Raw genomic sequence first — 25,232 nt, 5'->3', positions numbered from 1 at the left:
AACAGACAGTGGATTTTGATTATGTGTATACAATACCTACCTTTATCGGGGTGTACTCCACCTCTTGTTTGATAATATGACCAGCTGCTTGGCACACTGTACATTCTGACACCTGTTTAAAACACACACATTATATATATTTATAAATTTGCCTCTTTACATCATGGCATCCTAATCAACCCCTATATGTACTAATTGGCTTCATGTAAATGTCTCTTATCAAACAATAAGCTGGTGTTCCTTGGGCGTTTTGGTGCGTTATGGCATCATCCTGGAGGATACGGTACATTGAGGAGATTCTCCCCTTCCATACTAAAAGTTAAGCATTTTGGGCTTGTTTTGTAGCCACAGGACATGGGGACCTTGCAGTCACCGAGTTGACCATGATCTCCACTATATTAAAGACAAATGTGGGACCATCTGTCCAACAGATAAAGCTTGGCTAGTATTGGGCATGCAACAGGACCATTACTGTAGCCTATCTAAAGCAGAATGTCCGAAAAAGAGAAGAATAATGGCACAGTCACGTCCATATCTCATCTCAACTGAAATACCGAGGTGATACAGTACTAGAACTGTGCATAAGCATGATGCCCACATCAATGAACTGAAGCACCGCTGTAAAGAAGAACCAAACATATTGCTGCTAAAAGTGGACCTAAAAGCAACTAAATCATAAGGTGTCCTTACTTTTTCATCCCTGGCTTTTTCATTTTGGTTTTATTATATAAATAATTACACTGTGTAGTATGTCATTTGTTTTGTGTTTTCGTAATTTTAAGTCAGGCCTTAGTGATTTTTTATTATGTCCTGATAAAGAAACCATACAATTCAATGGGCTGTCCTAGCTTTTTCAAAGCAGATCAATCTGCAGATAATCTTGATGGCAAGTTGGAATCACTTGGCGCTCGGTTGGTGCGTTTTTCTTTCGCCTTGCCCTGCTTTTACGGGAGAGTTGCACAATAAATGGAATGAGATCCTTTTACTAGAAAGTGATCCAGACTTATAAAAAACTTTCCGAAACAAGTATGAAGCACAGAAACACTACGTCACACGTCCAGTATAAGAAGACAGCACGTATAACAGTGTAAAGAAGTCAGAAGTCAGAATGCATGAAATAGCATGTTACCCGATCTTTAATATTGTACATTTAAATTATTGATTTTATTGTAAAATATATAATAAAGGTATGTTTTCGTTTAGCATGACGCCATAAGGTTACGTAAACCTTTTAAATTGATACTATCAAATGGCAAATATATTTTTTAATTAAAAGTGCATATTTTAAAAAAATTCAATCCAGTGTTCACTTACCCATTTGTCAATGTCATTAGACATCCCAGGCCAGAAAAACCTTTTGGAAATGGCGTCTCTGGTCTTTTTTTGTCCAGTGTGAGCACCTGTGGAACTGTCATGAAAATCCCTAAAAATGTCGTTAGCCTCCTCCGTGCCTCTAACCACTTTGGTTTTGATGGCTTTACCAGGACCTTTCAAATAGTGCAATGCTCCATCTATAAAAAATAAAGTATACATTTACATCGGAAATATATCAGACTGAGTAACGTTAGGCTATTAGACAATGACAATATCCAGAACACAATCAATGCCTTGGCCTATATTTAGACAAAATCATAAATCCTAACCAAAATTTACCTTCCAGGACATACTTTGAAGCCTTTCGTCTAATTTCATTTTTATCCCTCTTTGAAATGTTTGGCGAATACTGGCCTTTGGTTTTGTAATCCAGAATAATCTGGTACAGTACTGGATCCATATTGTGCTAAAGTCGTAAGTGTTAACCTCGTGTAGTCGTCGCTCTCTAATTCCGGGGTCTTAATGGGGCTCCCACAAATTTGCCTTCACCCGCAATTTATTAATAATAATATGCTACAATAAAGGCATTTAGCATCATATACTTATATGTATAGTTAAATGGGGTCAGATTCATGCTTGTGACACGTTCCTATAGGGAGACAGGGATTATCAATTTTGTGGCAAACAGGCTTGCCGTGAAAAGCACCCCCCTTTTAAATTTGCTCGTGTTCACCCCAGAATGTAACTATTATGAAAGTATGGTTATAGGACTCATACAGTCTGATGGGGTGAGTTTCATGCTTGTGACACGTTCCTAGTGGGAGATACGGGAGGGTGCATTTTCTGGCAGAAAGGCTTGCCGTGAAAAGCACCCCCCTTTTAAATTTGCTCGTGTTCACCCCAGAATGTAACTATTATGAAAGTATGGTTATAGGACTCATACAGTCTGATGGGGTGAGTTTCATGCTTGTGACACGTTCCTAGTGGGAGATACGGGAGGGTGCATTTTCTGGCAGAAAGGCTTGCCGTGAAAAGCACCCCCCTTTTAAATTTGCTCGTGTTCACCCCAGAATGTAACTATTATGAAAGTATGGTTATAGGACTCATACAGTCTGATGGGGTGAGTTTCATGCTTGTGACACGTTCCTAGTGGGAGATACGGGAGGGTGCATTTTCTGGCAGAAAGGCTTGCCGTGAAAAGCACCCCCCTTTTAAATTTGCTCGTGTTCGCCCCAGAATGTAACTATTATGAAAGTATGGTTATAGGACTTATACAGTCTGATGGGGTGAGTTTCATGCTTGTGACACGTTCCTAGTGGGATATAAGGGAGGGTGCATTTTCTGGCAGACAGGTGCCTCAGCGTGAAATAAATTAAGAGCTCTTTTCCAAAACGCATTAAGTGCCAAATTTAAAAATAATAGTTTGTCACGCCATTTTGCCGTTTACTAAAACTATTCACTGCTCCATCAATGTTTCATGCCAAATCGCTATATTTCCTTGTTTAAAATGTACTGCAAGATGCAGTTTCTTTCCAAAACGCTATAAGTCCCGAACCTGTTTTTAGTCTAAATGCGATATGTCCTCTGGACCAATCAGAATTCGTTCGTTAGTGGTATTTGTATGTTTTATTTCCAAATTATTTGTTGTATGTGGTGGAAAATATTGAAACATGAAAATATTTATTTTATTTTACCATTTAGTTTGTTACTATTCATTTTATTTGGCTGTTATTTATTTCATGCATTTGCATTTATTTGATTTAAATTAATTTATAGTATGAGTCCCTGATGACATACGTTTCATGTTCTCTTGTTTGTTTGTTTTTAAAAGAAATAAACCAATTTTTTTTAAAAGGATGGATTGTAGCGTTTTGAAAAAAAAAAGACTTTAGAATCGACAATATTGTTGTTTCATTTAACAATCGTTGTTTAACATGTTCAGACTGAGCCAACAGACCATTTTAACAGGATAAATTGAATATTAACAAAATATATGGGTCTAGGTTAAAAAATGTCATTTTCATGAAACCTATTAAAATGGATTTATAGCGTTTTGTAAAAGAGCTCTTCAAATATTGCTAGTGGGAGATACGGGAGGGTGCAGACTGGCTCATTTAAATGAGTTGATTTGTCCTGAAAAGCAGTAAACTTGCTATGTGTGCACGTACATTGTTACACAGCAGATGTCACTTTACAAGGTTATTGGCAAAAAAAATCCTGCCAATTCTGGTCCTGATTTGTATTGCTTTATAAAATTATTAAATATTTTTTTATTATAATTGCTTTATAAAATTATAAAATGCCTGATTAGTAATTATGAAACTATGCTACGCGTATGCAGTAACCGTTTTATAAAAGCAATTTAATTTTATAAATGCTTAGAGGGTCTTATTACTGTAATTTTACACACTGAGGGCATCTAGTGGATTTAAACAGCACTGCAGTTTCCGCCTTTTATATTTAGAAGAATTTCAGCAAATGCGCGTTCCCGCGACTGGCGTGCCTTTCACGGCAGGCGTGCTTTTCTCGGCACAACACCTGTTCTAAAGAAGAACCGGTTCTCGATTCCCATCCCTAGTAACTGTATAAGCAATTAAACACATAGAAATACATACATATCTTATAATATAAAACATTCGGAGTACAATACGTTTTGATCACTGGAATAAATAACATGTTTTGTCAATTTTCTTATTTATTAAAGTCTAAAACTGAACTGGACTTACAGATCGCGCTTCTTCACTTCCGCCTGCGGACAACTGCCATGCATGTAAATACTTCACAGGACATCAGAAGTGAATCAAATGTGTGTAAAAAGTCAAATAAAAGGTTTAATAATTATTCCTGTTTGTTGTCTGAAGAATTAGGCCTACATTATTTAACGTTATACCCGCATAAATCACACATTTCATGGCCGCTATCTCATTCTTTCCCGGATATTGTTGCTGTTTTAAGATGGCGACGTTAATTTTCTCAACTAAAATTGAACAATTACACCAACAATTTTTCACATCCGTAATCCTATGATAACAATTTTACTTTAATAATAGTACTCTTCATTTCATCTGCATCTAGATTCTCTTCATTACAGCAATCACAACCACTGAATGTCTCCAGTGTAACATGACATAACTTATTCTAACATCAAAACAACACAAACATAAAATTAATACCAATTGTAATAGACAGATATCACCATTAGGCTGCATAGTACATGAAATTATTTAGTTACTGTGTTTTAATCAAATGCTGTCAAATGTGTTAAAACCATGTTTGATAATTCTCGTAATAAAGTGTTTTAAAACCCCAAAACAAAATAAATACAAACTCATTTACTAGTTATTATTATGGCTATATTGTTAACTTTAGATCAAACTTTGGATTCCACTTGCATGATGTTTAATAGCAGCAGAAGGGAAAGACTTGCAATAATGATAAAAAAAAACATTAAATTATGTCTGATACACACACAACAATAAAGAAGTGTTAATATGGTGCCAAATCACAGTATATTATGTATACAGATGTGCTTTTTCAACTTCACATGAAGATTTTACTTTCAGTAACAAATCAAATACGAAATTCAAATCCGCAAACAATTCAATTCAATTCAAGTTTATTTATATAACGCTTTTCACAATGTGCATCGTTCCAAAGCAGCTTTACAGGGGCAAACAGGAAAAGCAGAAAAGTTAAAACACAGCACAGTGCATGGTGTTTATAGAACGAGCAAGATCATTCTAATAAATAATATCTAATAAATAAAGAAATAAATGCAGTCTCCCGGTGAGCAAGCCAACACTGCCCTACTGTGGCGAGGAACCCAAACTCCAATGATTGATTAATGGAGAAAAAAAACCTCGGGAGAAACCAGGCTCAGCCGGGAGGGCCAGATCCCCTCTGACGTGTCATAGCTGCACTCAGTGACCCCGACCAAAAGCCACCGAGCAAATATCCACAAGGAAGAAGGAGAGCCCACCATCCGCAACACAGAAACTCCCACTCGCCGACAACCGTGCAGGTTCAACTAGGTCCCACTCCACGATCGACACCAGAAAACAGAGGAAACAACCAGGGAAAATTGGTTCACTGGTTCACTGAATGCAGCTATAACTTCAAAATGCTGACATGTGATGTAAGTTTAGTATTAAATATCAAGTATGCAATGAAAACAAGGTGAGCATAATTCATTCACATAAAATGTCAATGTTTCAGTCGAACAGCTAAATTGAATCGTTAATTTTTTTAATATAGTAAGTTCTAAGGACATGACATCTGAAAAACTTGTAAACTGTAAAAGATGACTTGCAGTCATTCAGTCCACAAGGAGTGTTAAAACTGAGTTCATGTGATGTGTTCATGTGATCCAGACAAACATGTTGTATTAGTTTCATTTAGGTTAAGGTTGTTCTTGTTGACCTTGAGCATCGATTGAGGTGATGTCTTTAGTAAAGGAAACTAACAGTTCTGGTGACAGTTATTGGAAGGATCTTTTCACCCACCTCAGGAGGAACAAAGTAAGCACTGAAGACTCCAATCATCCATTTATAAACTCCAAATCTCCTGCAAACCTGGACCTCATCCCCTTTGAGAAGTATCCTCCTGGAGAATAATATTAATCCTCAGAGGATTTAGGCTGCATTATTTAGATCAACCGGAACCAGGAACACATCCAACAACAAATGATGTACTTGTTGCATCAAAGAGTGCAGAACAGTACTCTACTCTCAGCCAGTCTTGTCTCTTTGTTCCAAGGTTACCGCAGGATGCAGTTCATGCCCAGACCTGATAGCAGAGCTGAGAATGGGAAGCGGTGACCTGACAAGAGCTAAGAGGATAGAGCTGGATAAAGGACGCGACAACTTTGTTTTTCCTACAACATTTCAAATGCCATTAGATTGTTAATGATAATCAAGCAAGCACTGTTGAGCTTGTGCAGAGGCAGCAGCTTTGCCAGAGGGGAACTGGAATCCCCTAGTTGGGCCTGGGTTCCCCTGAGGTTTTTTTTCTCGATGGGAGTTTTGGGTTCCTCACCACCGTTTGCATATTGTTTTGCACTATCTGCCTGGCCGGGGGGGCTGCTTTAGAATTCATACTTGTATTCAATGTGTCTCATGTACAGCTGCTTTGTAACAATGAAAATTGTAAAAAGCGCTATATAAATAAAGTTGAGTTGAGAAAGTGTTTTTCCAATCAGTTTTTACCAGCTGTATGGTTATGCATGGATCACCAGCATCACACTGTGAGAAAACAACATTACAAAAACGCAATCAGACTTCTTTAAATAATAATCATCTTGTTTAGTTCATCTGGACCATTTTCTGTCCTTGTTAGTAACAGTCATTGAAGACTTGTTTTCTTTTTTAACCATTGTACACGGTTCATCCCTCAAAATAACAAAGCACTAAATAGTTTCAAGAAAAACAACAGTTTATTTTGCCATTTCTTATCTCTGTCTTTATGTTGATGTCATATATCATCTTTATGTTAATTTCATATGTTTAAAATACTTTTATTTGCTTTGTACTGGCATGACGGTCTATTTTATATTTTAACAGCATTTTTTCCTAGCTGGGTCTGGACGGGAGTTTCCTCACCTATAGCTGGTGTAAACTATGAATATAATCATGTTATTCCAGAACACTAGTGCACTTTATAATCTACACGAATCTAGTAGAAGTGGACAAACTATAAAACTCTAGAAGGAACATGAAGTTGAAGTTGTTAGACAAACGTAATACATGCAATACATGTTTTGAACAGCAGGAGTCACTGTCTTTACTGCAAATTAAACGTGGACATGCTAACATCTCTTAAATATAAAAAAACTCCAAAAGGAGCACAAAAGTCTATATTTGTTTATATTAAATAAACGTTTTTTTTATTAGTTTTACTTGATTTGAAAGTTGCTTGGGATGTTTTGTAAGGGTACGTTAACACCCAAAGCAAAGTTATTGCGCGCGCATTCAAACTGACAGTCGATCGACTCATTTAAACTCAGAATAAACCTCGTAAATCATTAATCCCGAAATGACTTTAATCGAAGGAACAAAACCCAGATTCATTTTAACAATAAATTATAATTTCATAATTTACCTGAACGCGAGCAACACTTCTTCACGTGTCCGTTTTGTCTTTTGCTAGCAGACACTGAAGGAGACTAAATGTCCACTTAACAGGCGAACAATTTACAGTCTTTTGAACGGTGACGTTCATTGGTTTCACCACAGATGAGTGACAGTTCACTTCTATCCAATGTGCAGAAAGCCTGTCTAATGCTGCCCGTTTTGATTGGTGAACCAGCGTGAAGAGGCGTTAGAGGTGTGGAGGCCCCGCCTACAATCTCAGAGACGTGTCCCACTAATCGCACATTTTAGCTGACAGATATCATCTTTGTGACAACATTTTAAAGTAATCTAAGAGGGATGTTGAATTTAGGTTGAATTTTCTTAACATTTACAATATGCTCAACCCACAAGGGAACACTTTTTTAGTCTATCACAAACATTTAAACGGGAAAGAAATGGTATAAAAATTACAGTCAACACCTGACACACAACCACAGTGTAGATGTATTATTACTTATTGTCCCAAGTTCGTATTCTTTGTCTTTTCCATTGTGTTTATCTTTGTTTGTAGTGTAGGGGGCTGCAATGAATTAGCAAACTCAGTCAGAATTTTTTTGAAGGGGTTTTATTTATGTTTTAACAAGAATTATTATCAAGGCACACCATAAATGAACAGATAAAATATTACTATTAAAAAATAAAATAAAACTATTGCAGAATAAAGTTTATTTTACGTAAATATTAAACATTGCAATTTTATAACCAAGGTATTCAGTAACATTACACAGCTCCTTGGAATGCTTGATTCTGATTGGCCAGTTTAGACTTTTTTTTGACAAAATTAAATATAAAAATGTCTTTTAATAACATATATGACATTATTTTTACAAATGATTCAAGCTAATTTCCTGTTCGTGACATTTGAATATCGTTTCTTACCTTAAAACCGAAAGTATACCTCGCAGAAGGTCTGCATTCGGTAAAAATTTGCTAATAAAATATTTTAAATTCACATGTCCATTTTTTCTCATGTGCCAAGCAGCCGTGTAACAATAATACGATAATGTACAAGCAGCCGGCTGTAATCTCGAAATAAGATCTTTCATGATCCAAGATCACTGTTGGGGTTTATTTCTGCGATTACCGGCTGCCTGTACATTATCCCTTACTCAGAACACACAAAACATCAGTTCACCATGGATGCAACTTTAAATAACCATTTTTTGTTTAAGGTACACAGTTAATTTAATAGACCTGTGTTATTCATTACATTGTTCCCTGATGCTGATGTGATCAGCAGTTTCAACATCCAATGATCTCGAGCTCTCTAATGAAAAACAAAAACACATTTTGATATGTTTGCAGCTCTCACAAAACAGCAGAATATCCATTATATATCCAATATATGTGATACATTAACATAAATATAAGATAATGTATGTCCAGTACATGTCCGGTTTAAAATAACTGTTTACAGTATTTACCTTTGATGACATGGGGTGGTCTAACAGGGTCAGGATTTGTGGGTGTGTAGGTTTCTTTGCTTTCCGGTAACTTAACCTTCCATAGAAAGAAGTTTCTTCTGTGAAGGCCAATGTCTAGTGCATTCACAGCATTCAGAAGAGCTGGATTTGACTTTAAGATAGATCTTAGTGTGAATAATACGAATATCTGTATGCCCTTTGAGAATGGAAAGAAAATGTGTAATGAATATAGAAGCACTGCATGTTTACAATCCATGAATTAAGCGATATGACTTGAATTCAGCAACACAACTCTATTTTTAATAACAGGCTGGCTGATGGGCCTATTGGGGTGCAACACATAAAGCAAGCGGTTGGTAAATACTTCTCACACCTGTGTTGTGTTGCAGACACAGAAAACTATGCTCAGGATGAGGTTGAGAGTTTTGTCATGGGTGATGAGCAAAATGTAGCCGATGACCCAGGTCAGACCAAGCATCACAGCCAGAGAAAAGCTGTTCAAAAGCTTCTTCCTCAGAGGAGTCTTTCGTGATCTAGACGACAAGAGCACTTAAGCCTATTTGGGTGACACCAACAAAATTGCTCAAGTATGAATGAATTAATCTGAAGAGAATTGGTTTAGATACCTTAAAGCAGGGTTGGTCTTAGAGATGTTGTGAGAGAAATGCAGCAAGATTGCGGTGTTGGAGATGAGCATGATTACCAGAGGAAGCAGAAAGGCCCAGAACATTGGCTTTCTCATATCAAACTGCTGTTTTTGGTTGGAAGAAGCCAGCCAGCAACTTTAGAAAAGAAGGGTTACAAGTGAACTTAAAACAAGTGAAAGTACTGAGAACTTACATTAAAGAATAGCATATTATGTTAATAACCCTATATTTAGTACTTACAACTCTTCTTGTCGATAACCTAAAGGCTCATCCATTCTGTAAGTGGAACCCAACGAGATACCAACAATAATAGCTGGAAACCCTGAGACAAGAACATTTATATGGACAGTTAAAATATACAGTAGCCTACATGAACATTCCGGCAGTATTCTTCTGAATGCTAAATAGTTTCTTTATTGATTCACCCTCATGTCATTCCAAACCTGTTTGACTTACTTTCTTCTGCAGAACATAAAAGAAGATATATGTTGGTAACCAAACAGCATTGGCCCCCATTGACTTCCATTTTATGGACACAAAACCCCTGAGACTTAATATCTTCTTTTTTTTCTACAGAAAAAAGAGTGACGCAGGTTTTGAAGGACAAGAGGGTGAATAAATGATGACATTTTTTTGTTTCCTGTTATAAAACCATCCCTTTACATGTTTACTTACAATAAAAATACTAGCATTAGCTAACAATATTTGGCTATATCTCAAATATATGTTGTTTCAAATAAATTCAGGTTATGTTAACTTTTAATGTCTCCTACCCCAGCCAAATGCTACGGACACCTTCAGAAACCATGGAGGTGGTCCAGATATAGTTGCTTTGAAGAGGAGGAACACATGAATCCCATACAGAAAATTCCAAGTGAACGTGGCCAACAAAAAGTAATGAATCAAGGCTGTAAATATGGTGCAGGGACCCTCGTCTGAGTACTTCTTGTGATCTGACTCAGGAACTTCATTTTCTGCTAACGAAATTGCTTCTTTTACATGTTTGACAGGATTGTTTATGCCAAACATGAAGAGAAGGTAGAAAACCGTCATGCTCAAGCAGATGTTCACCGAAAGCAGGGTAGGGCTGCACCCTCGTGACTTCCTGTGGCGGAGAACATATGAATTTATAAACTGCAGGTATATTGGCAAAAAATGCCTCAGTTTGTCTTAGTGACAGGGATGAGAAGTATAACAGCTCTGATTTTCCTTGTGTAAAACATTGTTTTACCTGGTCCCAATTTGATAAACCACTGTGACAGCCAGACCCACCAAGGACAAAGAACAGCCGGTTGTGCTGATCCAATGTAATGCTTCTGAATATTGATAGTTTGTGTTGTAAGTCTGCAAAAGGACACTTTTTAAAACATTTTATTTTATTTAAGGCTTTATACCATAAATCACTGCACTACTACATGAATAATATACTGTATAGATGATTTATTATATCAGCTGCTAAACGCATCTTGTTGCCATTTGACCATTTTTTATTGTTTCTTGTTTTTCTTGTCGTTCTTGTTCTTTTTACTTTAATGTTAAAATTTTTTGTTAACACAATGTCTTGGTTATGTAACCTCTGTTCCCTAATGGAGGATGAGAAGAGGCTCCACTTAAAGGCGTAGAACTGCCTAGTGGCAGGGGCCCTTGCCTGAGTGATGCTCAACCACCACAGGGGTAGGCAACTCAGGATCTTCTTGTCCTGTCCAGGGGTGAGACATGGAGGTTCCAGAGGTCTGGTCTCGGATGCCAAAACGTGCCTTTCCCTTGAGAAAGAAGGTCCTTCGACAGGGGAATCAGCAGGGGGGAGTTGTCGTCTGGATCAATAACTCCGAGAACCAATTCCGGTTGGGCCAGTATGGCGCAACTAGCAACACTTGATGCTCCTCTTCCCTGACCTTTCACAGAACCTTTGCAATGAGGCTCAATGGGGGGAAGGGTACTTCCGCTTGTCTAACTGCTAAGGCGAATGCCACCATGGGGATTGATCACAGCACCCCAACCCTGCATGGAGGCGTCTGGTGTCATCACAACACGCCTTGCAACTTGCCCAAGGGGGACCCCCGCAGCAACATCATTGAAGACCAATGGGTTAAGGTGCGTCGGCAGAGAGGCGTGATAACCATACACCTGCTGGCGGTGTGCCACGCTTTCCATGGAACCTGACTCTGTAGCCAGTGCTGGAGTGGTCTCATGTGCATCAACCCGAGGGGGATGACCGCCGCCGAGGACGCTCTGTGACCCAGGACCCTATAAAATAGTTTCAGGGTGACCACTGTCTACCGCTTGAAAAGGTTCAAGCAGTTCTATACTGACTGTGCATGCTCGGTAGTCAGTCATGCTGTCATGGAGACAGAGTCGAGTTCCATACCTAGAAAAAAGATGCTCTGCACGGGGAGAGCTTGCTCTTTTCCGGGTTGACCTGTAGTCCCAAATGATCTAGGTGCCGGAGCACTAGTTCCCTGTTGAAGGGACCGATGCCGTGGCTTCCCCTTTCTTTAAATATACAGTCAGTACTTTTATGTGGTTTTGACAAATATTAATCAATTATTACTCAGTATTATCCATCCATCCATTTTCTACCGCTTATTCGAACTACCTCGGGTCACGGGGAGCCTGCGCCTATCTCAGGAGTCATCGGGCATCAAGGCAGGATACACCCTGGATGGAGTGCCAACCCATCGCAGGGCACACACACTCACTCATTCACTCACGCACTCACACCCTACGGACAATTTTTCCTACTCAGTATTATCTTATTTTAAATTGATGATTTAAGCACGATTAACCACCACCTTTACTGATACAGAAAGTAGAGAATAATTCATGATCTAAAGTCTCTAATCAATGAATGCCTAGACTCTCGAATTCTGTTACCCTTGAGAAGTTTGTGTGTGTGATTTTTCTGTTTCGGGAAAGTGAGAAAGAGTGCAAAATCACGAGACAGACATAACGTCATCTTTTAATTCGCATTGTTGTACATGCATGTCATCATTTATAATCTATAGGACTATATGTCCTGCCTCATAATTCCAGAAATATTTGAGAGCTTTGTGTTCTTGTTTATCTATTGAAAACCAATCACGTGAGCTTGATTTACCCAAGTAATGACGTAGTTAGTTGACTCTGTCAGCTTAAGTACTACTGCATTTCAAATTTAAAGCAGGTCGGCCTGTGGAACTCCTGGAGTGCTGAAGCTGACTTCTGCTGCCATCACTACAAACTGCGGGACAGTGCAGAACAGTGCTCATGGAGGCCTGGGAAAGCATGGCAGACATTTCGACGTCTGCTTCTTCCTGGGCTCGACCCCCCGAGAGAGGGAGCTCCGAGGAATCATCTTGGTCGGAGTCTGTCCCCTTCCTCGAAGAGTGTGTTGCACCCACAAGAACAGCGGGAGATGCTGCGCTGGAGAAATGACCTCTTTTAGAGAAACTCAAACATTTCTGTAACCGCCGAGACGCCCAAGAGACGTCGCTGCAGGAAGGAACAGTCCGCTGCACCACGTTGTTCAGAATCTTGCAGTAGTTAAGATCAGAGTAGATCAGGAAATGAATCGTCGGATCGAAGGCTCCGAAGAACAAAATGGTATTTATGATGCATTTTGGTGATTAAATTTGAAATCTGTATAATTTCAGTGGAACATTACATAGCTGTTTAGTTTATGTATATACTGAGTTTCTGGACAATGCACACCAAATACATTTAATATTATATTATATTTAGCATTTTTTTCAAAAGATTTAACTCATTCTTTATATCTAAGTCCCTATTGGCCTAACATGTTTTGCGTTAAAAAGAACTGTATAGACGATTTCACCGGACGCATTATAATTATTCAATTACATTATTAAATGGTAAATCTTTAATTCAAAATCAGTTAGATGCTCAGTTTACCCCCTTTATGGTTCAACTTACCCACTGCCTCGGATCAACTTCCCTAACTCTCTTTTTATTGTGTTATAATGATTTATTGTGTTTTATTGTGTTAGTTACAGTAGCTGAATTTTTGTAGTAATTATAACTTACAAAAAACACAGCTTCAGTGTTATTGATATAAATTGGAATGCACAATAAAAAACGTGATTTCTTAAAATGAAAAATGGGTTGGCAAATGAACTCTTCATATATAATTAATAAATTATTAAGATGATTTTCTTGTAAATATTAAGCTTACCATGAGGATGGCAAAGTTTAACCTATTTTCATGCCGATTAGATTTACAGCTGCACTGTACATGGCCCGAGAAGCTCTCTGTTTTTTCGCAGCCTTCTGTACTCCAGTCTTTTTTGGAGTAACTCCAAAACACACATGCAAAGTTGTAGAGATCCACCGTGGAATCATTCTGAAAGAAAGTTAGATAAAATGTAAATAATTAAGATCACCTTTGTCAATACTTTCACATTTCTTTTTTTAATGAGTGGATGCAAATAAATATTGTCTGCCAGGGAAATGTGTAATAAAAAACACCACCAGTTTGTTAGTCATTTATTGACTCTGGCAGGGCTTTAATAGCCAATAGAAACGTTTTTATTTCTCAGTTGATCATATGATTTTATGAAATGTTCAGCTGTGTATAAGAAGCAAATTTGTTTCCCTTAAATTGTTAGGAGAAATAAAAACAGACAAAATGAGACAATTGTTTAAATACTAAAAGTCTATGAAGATGTACAGAAGTAAAATATACGAATTTGGATAGATTTCATGAGAAATGTTTCAGTTCAGTTTGAGATCTTCAATAATATTGACTTTAGTTTTGACTAGCAATATTTAAGCTCAGTTTGTGACATTGTTACAATCTCTTCTGAATCTGTAATGGAGACATTTGTAAGATTTCAGCTCTTTTTCTCAGGAGAAATATCACAGAGAGAAGATTGCTCACCGACGTTGTAACTGCAAACTGAAGCTCCATGTCTTGATATTCTGACAGGTTAGCAGAGAGCACTCTTATCTTGGTATTCAGGAAAGATTTAAAGCTTTGTGACTGAAAAAATTGATCACTATCATAGAGAACAAACCCGACAATTTTATCAAAACCTAGAGAGAGAGAGAGAGAGAGAGAGAGAGAGAAAGAGAGAGAGAGAGAGAGAGAGAGAGAGAGAGTCATTTACTGAAATACTATTCTGTGTGTACAAAGTCTGGTTGTTTAAAATGTGTTTAAAAGATATACCTTCCTTAAATGTGATATTTATCTGCAGATCAACCTGATCTTTTGGGATATGCAAATTCCCAGGCAGAGAATCTAGAGGGAGTGTGTGAGAGAGAGCGAGAGAGAGAGAGAGAGAGAGAGAGAGAGAGAGAGAGGTGTTTAGAGGTATGCAAACTCCATACAAAAAGACCATCTGGCTCCACCGCAAGAAAATGTTGATGTAAAAGCTCCTTTTTATATTTTTATGAAAATAGGTGTTGCTTTTTTAACATGAAGGAGAATAATGCATGTTGAAGAATATTTTAAAACATTAAAGAGCAACAGATGTAGGCTACATTTATTAAATTCTCTCTTCTTATGACTGTCAACATTACCTTCAGGCACATTCTTGCTCGAATTCAGTTTAATTCTGTCAGGTAAAAGAGCATCACCTTGTCCTGTAGATGAGAAAATAATCAGGAGATATTACTGTTACCGTAAAGACAATATAAAATGACTAATAGGAATGCCAATTGTGCAAGACCCACAATTACTTTTTACAATGGGAGTAACATTTTAACATAACTTTTTTACATGTTCAAATTTAAATTGAATTGTGTTTGCCTATTTGCTTTTAGTACTGGTTATATAGATATATATATTTACAGGTCACATATTAAAAGTATCAGCCAAATTTGTTTTAAATTGTTGTGTACTTGCCCTTAAACAAGGTTAACTGCACTCGTTGAATGGGACTTGTCCCCTTAAAAGATTGCACTGCCAAATTTGGCTGCACCAGGAATGTGTTCAAGTTCTCGAGCACTGAAACTTTCTGCAGAGTCCTTGTTAGTCTGCACAAACACATACAAAATCAGATTTACGGTACACGCAAGCATAATAATGGCACAGTGTCTGTACATTGTGAGATTTGTAGGAGTAGAGATGGGAATCATAAAGAATTTAGCACCTGAAAGGGATAGTTCGCCCAAAATTAAAAATATTTCTTTATTCTGTGACACATATCCTGAGAAACATCTTAGTGGTTTTGTTTTCATAATGCAAGTCAATGGGGGTCATTATTGTTTAGATTAGCACATTCTTCAAAAAAAACAATTTGTTTTCTTCAAAACTATAGTCTCAGAAGTACTTTTGTGAAAATAATTATTTCTAACTACAAAGAAAAACTTCTCTGTTTGTTTATCCACATATGTATAAGTATTAATACCATAAAACACAGGTAAATGCATTTTATATATGTCACACGATTTTAAGTCTTTAAAAAGTATTTTTCTAAAATCAAATCTTGAACGGGGGTTTGTCTTAAATGATTCCCAGCCCTAGCTGGGAGTGTGTGTGACATTTTTTAATACTCAGAAATAGCCTCTTGGTCGATGTGAGAGAACTTCAGATGATTGGTGTTCATGAGTTGACTGACCACAGCTACTGTAGACACAGCAATATCCTGCACAGCAAACAAAGAGCTTTAAAACCTTTATTTCTTGCACTCAGAGGCCGATATTTATTTATTCATTTCAAACGCCATTCCAGCATCTATGGCCATATTAATGGCAGGAACCATCCATACAGATGTTAGTCAAGTTGATCCACACAAGCTGGAGGAGGGACAATTTATATTCCTCTATTAACCTAACCGTTTTTGTCTGTGGGAGGAAACCGGAATATCCCGAGTAAACCAACTCTCACTGTGCCATCTGTCATGTCTTTGGTGGCGCAAAAAAGTCGTTTATTGTACCTGGGATAGTCAAATTACCAAGTTTATCTATCTGTTTCATCTGAACCTTGGCAAATGAGGTGGAAAAGATTGTGATATAAAGAGGCCAATATGCAAACTAGCTCCATGAAAACAAAACACAAAATATCATCCACATATAGAAGAAAGCAGGTTAAAGATAGGAACAAGTAAAACATGCGTTTAATGGGTAAAATAAACCTAACCTAGGTTAGTTTATAAACCAAAGGTTGGTTTTGTGTGATTTTGTCGACAATGGGTTATAAAAAACCCAGCACTGTCCCACATACTGTAATTAAATGGACAGGGAAACGAACCTCAACCCCCAAAAACATTCTAACTAGCTACTATATTTCTAACTTGCAGTATTAAGTACTTTGATTATTTAATGCCAATGCAATTTCAAGTCCCATAGCAAGATTTTGGTCCCAAAAGATTGTTATGTGTAATTTACTCATGCTCATCTCATCCTATGTAAATTAATTCTTACACAAAAACAAATTATTTTTATGTGCCAGTCATGCTTTCTTCATTCACAGCGGTGGTGACAAAACACGCATATGACAACTAGTGTGATATGAAGTTATTGACATGCTGTCTTATTGAAGTCCAGCACTTGATCAAATGAAATGCTGGAGTTTAAATCAATGGAGTTTACATATTATGTCAATTCTAAAAACTTATTCAGATAAAGTTTTGCTTAATATTGAGTTGACATTTTTTTTTTTTTTTTTTTTAGTTAAAAGAACTTACTGTATTTACCTTTAGGGAATTTCACTATTAGGTTTTAAAGTGCACCTGTCGGTAAACATTTTAATACCACTAAATAGGCTATTCATTTTAGCCTATTCGTCCACTGTACTCACTTGGATTACTTTATTGATGGATGTGCTTCTTGAAACTTCACCATTTTTGAGCCCCATATACCATAAAGTGCAAAGAAAATGATGATATTGGCATATTAATATAAACTATTTTGTTTGAGTTTGCTGAAGTCGGGAGTAAATTATGAGAGAATTTCTGATTTATAATATTTTTATGACAGATGTTACTTTACCGCTCCCCGTGACCTGAGGTAGTTCGGATAAGCGGTAGAAAATGGAATGGAATGGAATGTTACATTACCATTGATTCTTGGGAGCTAACAGCAGAGAGCAGAATGTTGGCTATCTTCACTGCGTTTTCGATCTTTTGAGGAGTTAGATTTTCTGGCTTGGATGTGAGGATTTGGGTGCTGGAAGCCAAACGAATTTTTTCTGTTAAAGAAGCTCCAGAAATCTTAATAGGAAAAAACATAAACAAACATTTCTAATTTATATTTTCTGAGTTTTATCTGATTTAATATTGTATAAAGACATTGATTGCTTACCGTTTTAAAGACGTTTTCTAAGGTCAAATCACAGTTTAGAATATTTGGATCATCAAACGTGCGAGTGGTTATGTTACAGAGGGCTGATCCCTTTGGAATCCCAGCTGAAAAATAAAAACTTGTTATGGAAAGACATTCAGAAAAACATTCATTCTTAGTTTGTATATCAAGAAACAGCATTTACGAGGATAAATACCATTTTGTGTTTCCATAGGACATAGATCTGTAGAGGAAGCAAACTGGCCCAGGACAGTTTTGGGGAAGGTAAAGTTGTTTGTTTCTGTGGGTCTTTGTTCAGGGCAGAAATTTGCTGTAAAAAAATGAGAGTGACTGTTGATAATCTTGTGAATTTTGCATTAAATTTTACAGAGTTTATGGATAGTTTAACATAAATGTAAATTCTGCAATATTTTAAAGATCCAATGTGTCATTTTTTTAGGATCTATTAACAGAAATGCAATATAATATACATAACTTTGTCTTCAGAGGTGTATAAAGACCATCTGATGCGTTATGTCTTAATTATCTTAGAATGAGCTATTTCTATCTATATTACCCTTGTATGGAATTCACCATGTTGTTTCTACATTTGCCCTAAACGGACACACTCGTCTACAGAGCTTGTTTTTTTAAATACACTAAACAAAATTATAGATTTTATTTTGTTTTTAACCCATTTTTCATGAGCTAAAATTAAAGATCTAAAACTTTTCTTATGTACACAAAAGGCCTATTTCTCTCAAACATTGCTCAAAAATCTGTGTAAATCTGTATTAGTGAGAACTTCTCCTTTGCCAAGATAATCCATCCACCTCACAGGTGTGGCATAACAAGATTCTGATTAGACATGATGATTATTGCACAGGTGTGCATTAGGCTGGCCACAATAAAAGGCCACTCTAAAATGTGCCGTTTTATCAAACAACCTAATGCCACAGATGTCGCAAATTTTGAGGGAGCGTGCTATTGGCATGCTGACTGCAGGAATGTCCACCAAAACTGTTGCCCGTGAATTGATTTTGTATTTTTCTACCATAAGCGGTCTCCTATGTAGCCTGTAGCTCATGGGTAAGAGCATTGCGTTAACAATGCTAATTGCACATACCTAAGTATAAATATATATAGGTTAAATGCAATGTAAGTTTCCTTGGGATAGAAGTGTCTGCCAAATGCTTAAATGTAAATGTACCCAAAGGCATTTCAGACAATTTGGCAGTGCATACAACCGGCCTTACAACCACACCAGTCCAGGACCTCCACCAAGATCGTCTGAGACTAGCCACCCGGACAGCTGCTGCGACATCGGTTTGCACAACCAAAGCATTTCCTGCACAAACTGTCAGAAACTGTCTCCGGAAAGCACATCTGTATGCTCGTCGTCGAGATCCTGAGGCCCATTGTTGTCCCATTCATCTACGACCTTCACCTCATGTTGCAGCATGATAATGCACGAACCCATGTTGCAAGGATCTGTACTCAATTCCTGGAAGCTGAAAACATCCCAGTTCTTGTATGGCCAGCATACTCACTGGACAAGTCACCCATTGAGCATGTTTGGGATGTTTTGGATCAGAGTATACGACAGCGTGTTCCAGTTCCTGCAAATATCCAGCAACTTTGCTGGATATTGAAGTGGATGGATTATCTCGGCGAAGGAGAAGTGCTCACTAACACAGATTAAGACCGATTGGTTAACCATATTTGAGAGAAATAGGCCTGTTGTGTACATAGAAAAAGTCTTAGATCTTTGAGTTCAGCTCATGAAAAATGGGGCCGTTATAATTTTGTTCAGTGTATGTCATCTATTTCAGCAAATAAGCAAAATCATGACGACATCTTTGTCCCGTGTCAACTGAAGTGCTTTGAAAGGGAGGGGTTAAGTGAGACCTTGGTTGCAATTTGCAGATGCAGATTGGCTAGATGTTGCTAAATTTCATACACTAGACCTTTAACAAGATTTTTTTAGATCAACTGTCCCTATAAGTAAATGTACAACATAAACTGTCAATGCATAAAAAATCTATGGTCTATACATATTCTACAGACAAATATACCGAATACAATGTTACATAAATTTGAAGTGTAAAATGTGACCAAATATGTAAACAGAAATATTGCTTGAGAAAAGAGATAATATCAACATTTAAATATAAATATAATGGTTTTACGAATATTGCAGATGGATCCACTCCAATCATATGAACAGAGACAAAATCCATGTATGGAGACCCCATTTTGGCACCCCAGATCAGTTGTGCCGTTGAGCGTTGTTGCGCTGTTGACTTGGAATGTAATACTGGTTTTTGCAACGTTGTGTGTTGTACTCCTGACTGTTGTGTCTTGAAATGTAGAACTTATGGTTGTTGTGTCTTGGAGTGTTGAACTGATGAGTGTTGTAGTTTGGAGTGTCGAACTGATGAGTGTTGTGTCTTGGAGTGTTGAACTGATGAGTGTTGTGTTCTGGAGTGGTGTTACTATGGTGTAGTTAACCGTGTTGTTTTGAGACCAACTCTTTTCAAGAACAGCTGTTAACAGTGAAAAAACATTATTAATCTTGCCTAGTCACATTTATAATTATCAGCATAAAGTCTGTTGAGCTTGAAGCCCATGTTGGACAACACTGCCGCAGTTAAAAAAAACTATTGAAGCAAAAAAGTATTGCAGCAAATCTTTATTGTTGATTGTATTAGCTTTGTAAATCTGTCTGTAAGTGACACTTTACGAAACGTACGGGAATAATGCATTAGCTGACAATAACTAACAATAAATAATCCTACTAAAGCATTTATGAATGTGAGTTCAAGCTCATTTCAGCATGTACCAATACATTTTTTTAAACATTATGTACAGTATGTGAACATTAGTTACTGCACAATGAACTGACATCAACAACTGTATTGGCATTAACCAACATTAAAATTGGTTAATAAATCATTAAAACTGATGCTTATTAACTCTAATATTGACTAATTAATTTTATAGTACATTTATACAGAGACTTACTATACCAACTGCTTTACAATATTTTTAGTACACTATGTATCAGATGGTTATTGCATGACTTTTTCAAATGCAATTAGTTTTCGGCAGTGTTTGAACAGTAGTCTGTTGTGTACCTGGGATAGTCAAATTAGTTTGTTACTGTGCTCGTGTGAACTTGGAAAATACACAATGATGCAGAATGGATACACTGTGGAAATACTATGGTAATATGCAAAGAACTCACAAGTCACGCCAACAGAATAATAAGAGAATACAAAAAGATATGAACAAGAGTGAAGTGTTTTACTATACACATACCGATGAACAAACAAAACAACCCAACCTTACAAAAGTAATAATATTATTAATAATGATATATTAATAATAATTAATCTATGTGACAATCAATGTATTAATTCATTTGTATAATAATTTTACACATTTTCAAAAATGAATCTTACCCAAGGTAAAGACCAAGAAAATACAGATGTCCTTTCCAGACATGATGGATAATATCAAGTAGTACAAGCCTAACAACCACTGAACAACAGAATGATTCTTATTACTGTTTGCTTTATAATGCGGCAGAGTGGGCAGTACATCAATGGAGGAAATCAAATATACAAACATAAGAGGCGGAGACTAATTAGTTAAAGTGAGACACTATAATAAGAAAACAACTGTCAAACTTCATTCACATGGTATTTTTAATCCGGAATTAAAAACAGGGTTAGGGTTACCACTGAGCTAAAGGAATGCTGTAGATACAGATTAGGTAGGTACTAGGTACAGGTTGATGTTGATGCGTCATACATGTCAAAGGGCATACATGTCACTTGATAATAAAACATGGCGGATGCAGTACGTCTGGAATCTATTCATACTACCCCCATATACACTCACCTAAAGGATTATTAGGAACACCTGTTCAATTTCTCATTAATGCAATTATGGTGGTGGTGTAATGATGTGGGGGATGTTTTCTTGGCATACTTTAGGCCCCTTAGTGCCAATTGGGCATCGTTTAAATGCCACGGCCTACCTGAGCATTGTTTCTGACCATGTCCATCCCTTTATGACCACACGTACCCATCCTCTGATGGCTACTTCCAGCAGGATAATGCACCATGTCACAAAGCTTGAATCATTTCAAATTGGTTTCTTGAACATGACAATGAGTTCACTGTACTACAATGGCCCCCACAGTCACCAGATCTCAACCCAATAGAGCATCTTTGGGATGTGGTGGAACGGGAGCTTCGTGTGTCCCACAAATCTCCATCAACTGCAAGATGCTATTCTATCAATATGGGCCAACATTTCTAAAGAATGCTTTCAGCACCTTGTTGAATCAATGCCTTGAGAATTAAGGCAGTTCTGAAGGCGAAAGGGGGTCAAACACGAACGTACTGTTTTAACGGTCGATAGGTTCTTCATTTTAATTAGTGAGTACTGTCATATAGTAAGCGATTTCGGACCCATGTAGTATAAGACCAAACAAAGTTCAAAATGACTAATGTGTTGCCGTTCTGCCTTTTGCTGTTAAATAAAATAGTTTATCAATAATTAAACAATACAAATCATTAATAATAACTAATACATGACTAATATATAACAAAAACAATTTGTTTTCTTATTTCTGTCAGTCCAAACTAATATGCATGTGGAATATGTTATCTGAAACAACACTTCATCATTTTAACACAGCCAATTTTCATACGATAACAGTATAATGGTGACAATTAGTGTCAAGCTCAGATAAGTAAAAATAAAATAATCATAATAAGGAGTGGTATCATTGACATTGTTCCTATAATCTCTGGAAATCATTTGCCTATTATCTGTTTAATAGATTATGAGGAGACAGTATAAACCTTTCTATGTGAATATCATGCTATACATAACAATATTATAATTTGACTAGAATGTTATTTTATTGTGATGTATTTTTTCAGAATAGAAGAATAATAATATTTGGAAAACATGTTTTTGATAAAGGAGAAAAGGGCATTTACACTTCTACAGTAGAAACGTTAACATTTTAACACTAGTCAATTGGTTTAAAACTCTAAAACACATGAGAGAAAATACAGATTGAGTCACCAGGCAACTGCTAACTATCCCTAAATAAATGGGAAAATATTGGCAAAAAACAGCTTGAGACACTTTGCCAAAAAACTGTAATTTTACAAAATTGGACTGTTTTTTAATAGATTTTTGACACATATTTTTTTAATGTTATTTAACCATATTTTACTGTCCTTTAATAGATGTTTATTCTATTTTTGAAATATCAGAAAAAGATTGCAAACATAAAAAACATGACAAAACTGTTATTACAGGATTTTACCGGATTCTTACAGTATAGGCCAATTGCGGTGTGTGATCCCTGTTTTATGTGTCCAGAAACAGATCTGTTTTTATGGAACCGTATTTGATTCAGTCTTTAAATCCGTATTATAGCGAGCTTTCTTCTGGAGAAATGGCTTTAGTGTGAAGAAAATAAAAATCTGAACACCCTTTAAAAGACCAAAAAGAACAGTCAGTCATGCAAACATAAAAACAAGGTAATGAAATATCACCCACTCCATTAACTATCATCACATATATCTCAGATGTATTTTTATAAATGCAAATTGAACATGAGGAAATACAACTGCATTATCACACCTGTGTTGTGTTGCAGAGACAGAAGAGTGCACTCAGAATGATGTAAAGCGTTTTATCGTGAGTGATAAGCACAAAGTATCCAATGACCCAAGACAAACCGAGTACAACAGCCAGAGAGAAACTACTCAGAATCTTCTTCTTTAAAGGAGTCGTCCGTGAACTTAATAAAGAAAATGCTGTTAGTTACCACAGGTCCCTCAGTTTGTACAAACAAGCCTTTATGTTGTCTACCATAACAGACAATTTCAACAAAAGGAGAACTTGCTAATTGGAAATGTTTATGATCAACCTTTTTAACCCTTGTTTTTTATAACATGTACCTCTTCAGGTTGGGCTTTGCACGGCAGATGGTGAGAGAGAAGTAGACCAGAACTGCGATGTTAAAACTGAGCATGACAGCAAGAGGGAGCAAGAAACCCCACAACATGGGCCGCTTAGGATCGAACCTCCCCTCCTTATCCAGAGAAGCCAGCCAACAACTGCAACAGAGGAAATGGAAAAATAGAAATCAAATGTTTGAATTGGTTGAATCGTAGAGAATTACTGAACAGTCAACTTACAATTCTTCTTGTCTATAGCCTAAAGGGTCTTTGGAGCTGTAAGTTGTGCCCAGTGAGATGCCAACAATAAGAGCAGGCAGACCTAAAACATGAAATCGAAAACGTAAGTTGAGACGATCTGAATGATTCTCAGTCAAGTTGACACACTTGAGACGTAGCCTCAAGTAACCTACCCCAGCCGGCTGTAATGGCAAAGGCAAGGAAACCCGCTGGTGGACCATTTAAGGCATTTCTAATGAGAAAGAACACGTGTGCGGCATACATGATGTTCCAGGTAAAGGTGGCGAGCAGGAAGTATTGAAGCAGAGCCGTGACTGGTGTACATGGACCCTCATCCAGCGCCTGATGCCAATCTGAAGCAGGAACAACGTTCATCAATGATTTTGAGTCATTCTTGTGCTGGATGGGGTTGTTGATTCCAAACATGAAGATCAAGTAGAAGAAGGTCATGCACACACAGATGTTTACTAAGAGCATGGTGGAATTGGTTCCTCTTGATTTCCTATAGAGAAAGTGGGTCATGTACATTTTTTAATGAACCATATAATAACGATTATAGTTTTAGGGGTTTCAAAAATGATTTTATTTAAAAAAGTACAGTATTAGACATGGGATCAGGGCAATAGCATGCTATTCAGATTAGGGGCGTCATAATATATCTGCATTGACAATAACTGTGACATTTAAAACCACGATTGACAGTATTGTGGCAATAAACACATATGAAGATCTTATCTAATTTTTATTTAATGAACCTTAAATTTAATTTGTTAGGCCACAATAATCCTGCAGTAAAAATCTGATATTGTGACTTCTTCTATTCAGAGAAGTTAACAGAAAAGTTGAAAATTGAAAAAAAGTGCATCTCATCCTTGATGGATCTGAACAGAAACAAGTCGACCATGTTGTCATGGTATGTCTAATTTAGCAATAATAAAACCAAAACACTACCAGTGATGTAATATTTTATCCCGAGACACACATGACATCCCTATTGTTTAGGGCTCATATATGTTGTATTGGTTTCAGTTTGCTAAGTGAGATGGATGTGTGTTTTGGAGTTTTAACATGGGTACTATATATAGAAATGATATGATGACATTTTTATAAAAAGAAAAATCTTTGTGTCCAGCTGAAAAGGTAACTCATATACAGTACATCTGGTATTATATATAAAGTATGGTATTAGGGAAAATAAATGATACAATAATTGTAATCTTTGTTTGAATTTTTGCTTTAATGGTTTTCCTTTAAATAATGAGTTGA

The 25,232-nt window shown here is 36.8% G+C and overlaps 2 protein-coding genes across 2 annotated transcripts; both read right to left on the bottom strand.

The window, feature by feature from the left end:
- Positions 1-8,203: 8,203 nt before the first annotated feature.
- On the bottom strand, positions 8,204-15,088 carry LOC130430479 (adhesion G-protein coupled receptor G7-like). Its single transcript, XM_056759592.1, has 11 exons — positions 15,031-15,088; positions 14,678-14,749; positions 14,390-14,544; positions 13,685-13,852; positions 10,745-10,857; positions 10,287-10,618; positions 9,754-9,835; positions 9,493-9,648; positions 9,240-9,399; positions 8,867-9,062; positions 8,204-8,709 (listed from the first exon to the last, which is right to left on the bottom strand). Exons 3-11 carry the CDS (start codon positions 14,417-14,419, stop codon positions 8,642-8,644), a joined length of 1,305 nt encoding a protein of 434 aa, XP_056615570.1. The 5' UTR covers positions 14,420-14,544; positions 14,678-14,749; positions 15,031-15,088; the 3' UTR covers positions 8,204-8,641.
- Positions 15,089-15,335: 247 nt separating this feature from the next.
- On the bottom strand, positions 15,336-21,276 carry LOC130430677 (adhesion G-protein coupled receptor G7-like). Its single transcript, XM_056759822.1, has 7 exons — positions 21,198-21,276; positions 19,923-20,279; positions 17,951-18,064; positions 17,755-17,858; positions 17,511-17,663; positions 16,006-16,097; positions 15,336-15,486 (listed from the first exon to the last, which is right to left on the bottom strand). The coding sequence occupies exons 1-7, from the start codon at positions 21,238-21,240 to the stop codon at positions 15,336-15,338; spliced, it is 1,014 nt and encodes a 337-aa protein (XP_056615800.1). The 5' UTR covers positions 21,241-21,276.
- Positions 21,277-25,232: the final 3,956 nt, after the last annotated feature.

This window comes from Triplophysa dalaica, chromosome 10 (assembly GCF_015846415.1).
Source record: "Triplophysa dalaica isolate WHDGS20190420 chromosome 10, ASM1584641v1, whole genome shotgun sequence".
Lineage (NCBI taxonomy): Eukaryota > Metazoa > Chordata > Actinopteri > Cypriniformes > Nemacheilidae > Triplophysa > Triplophysa dalaica.
Note: the sequence above shows the minus strand (reverse complement) of the source record. Positions and strands in the feature narration are given on the sequence as shown.

Bases quoted from the DNA above. Each gene is read 5' to 3' on its own strand.
- LOC130430479 (XM_056759592.1), bottom strand. From the start codon at position 14,419: ATGGAGCTTCAGTTTGCAGTTACAACGTCG. The intron at 13,853-14,389 runs GTGAGCAATCTT...ACTTTCTTTCAG, and splicing joins AGTTTGCAGTTACAACGTCG to AATGATTCCACGGTGGATCT. The intron at 10,858-13,684 runs GTAAGCTTAATA...GTCCTTTTGCAG, and splicing joins TAAACTTTGCCATCCTCATG to ACTTACAACACAAACTATCA.
- LOC130430677 (XM_056759822.1), bottom strand. From the start codon at position 21,240: ATGTCTGGAAAGGACATCTGTATTTTCTTGGTCTTTACCTTGG. The intron at 20,280-21,197 runs GTAAGATTCATT...CACTGTTAACAG, and splicing joins TTTCTTGGTCTTTACCTTGG to CTGTTCTTGAAAAGAGTTGG. The intron at 17,859-17,950 runs GTATTTATCCTC...TTTATTTTTCAG, and splicing joins TCCTATGGAAACACAAAATG to CTGGGATTCCAAAGGGATCA.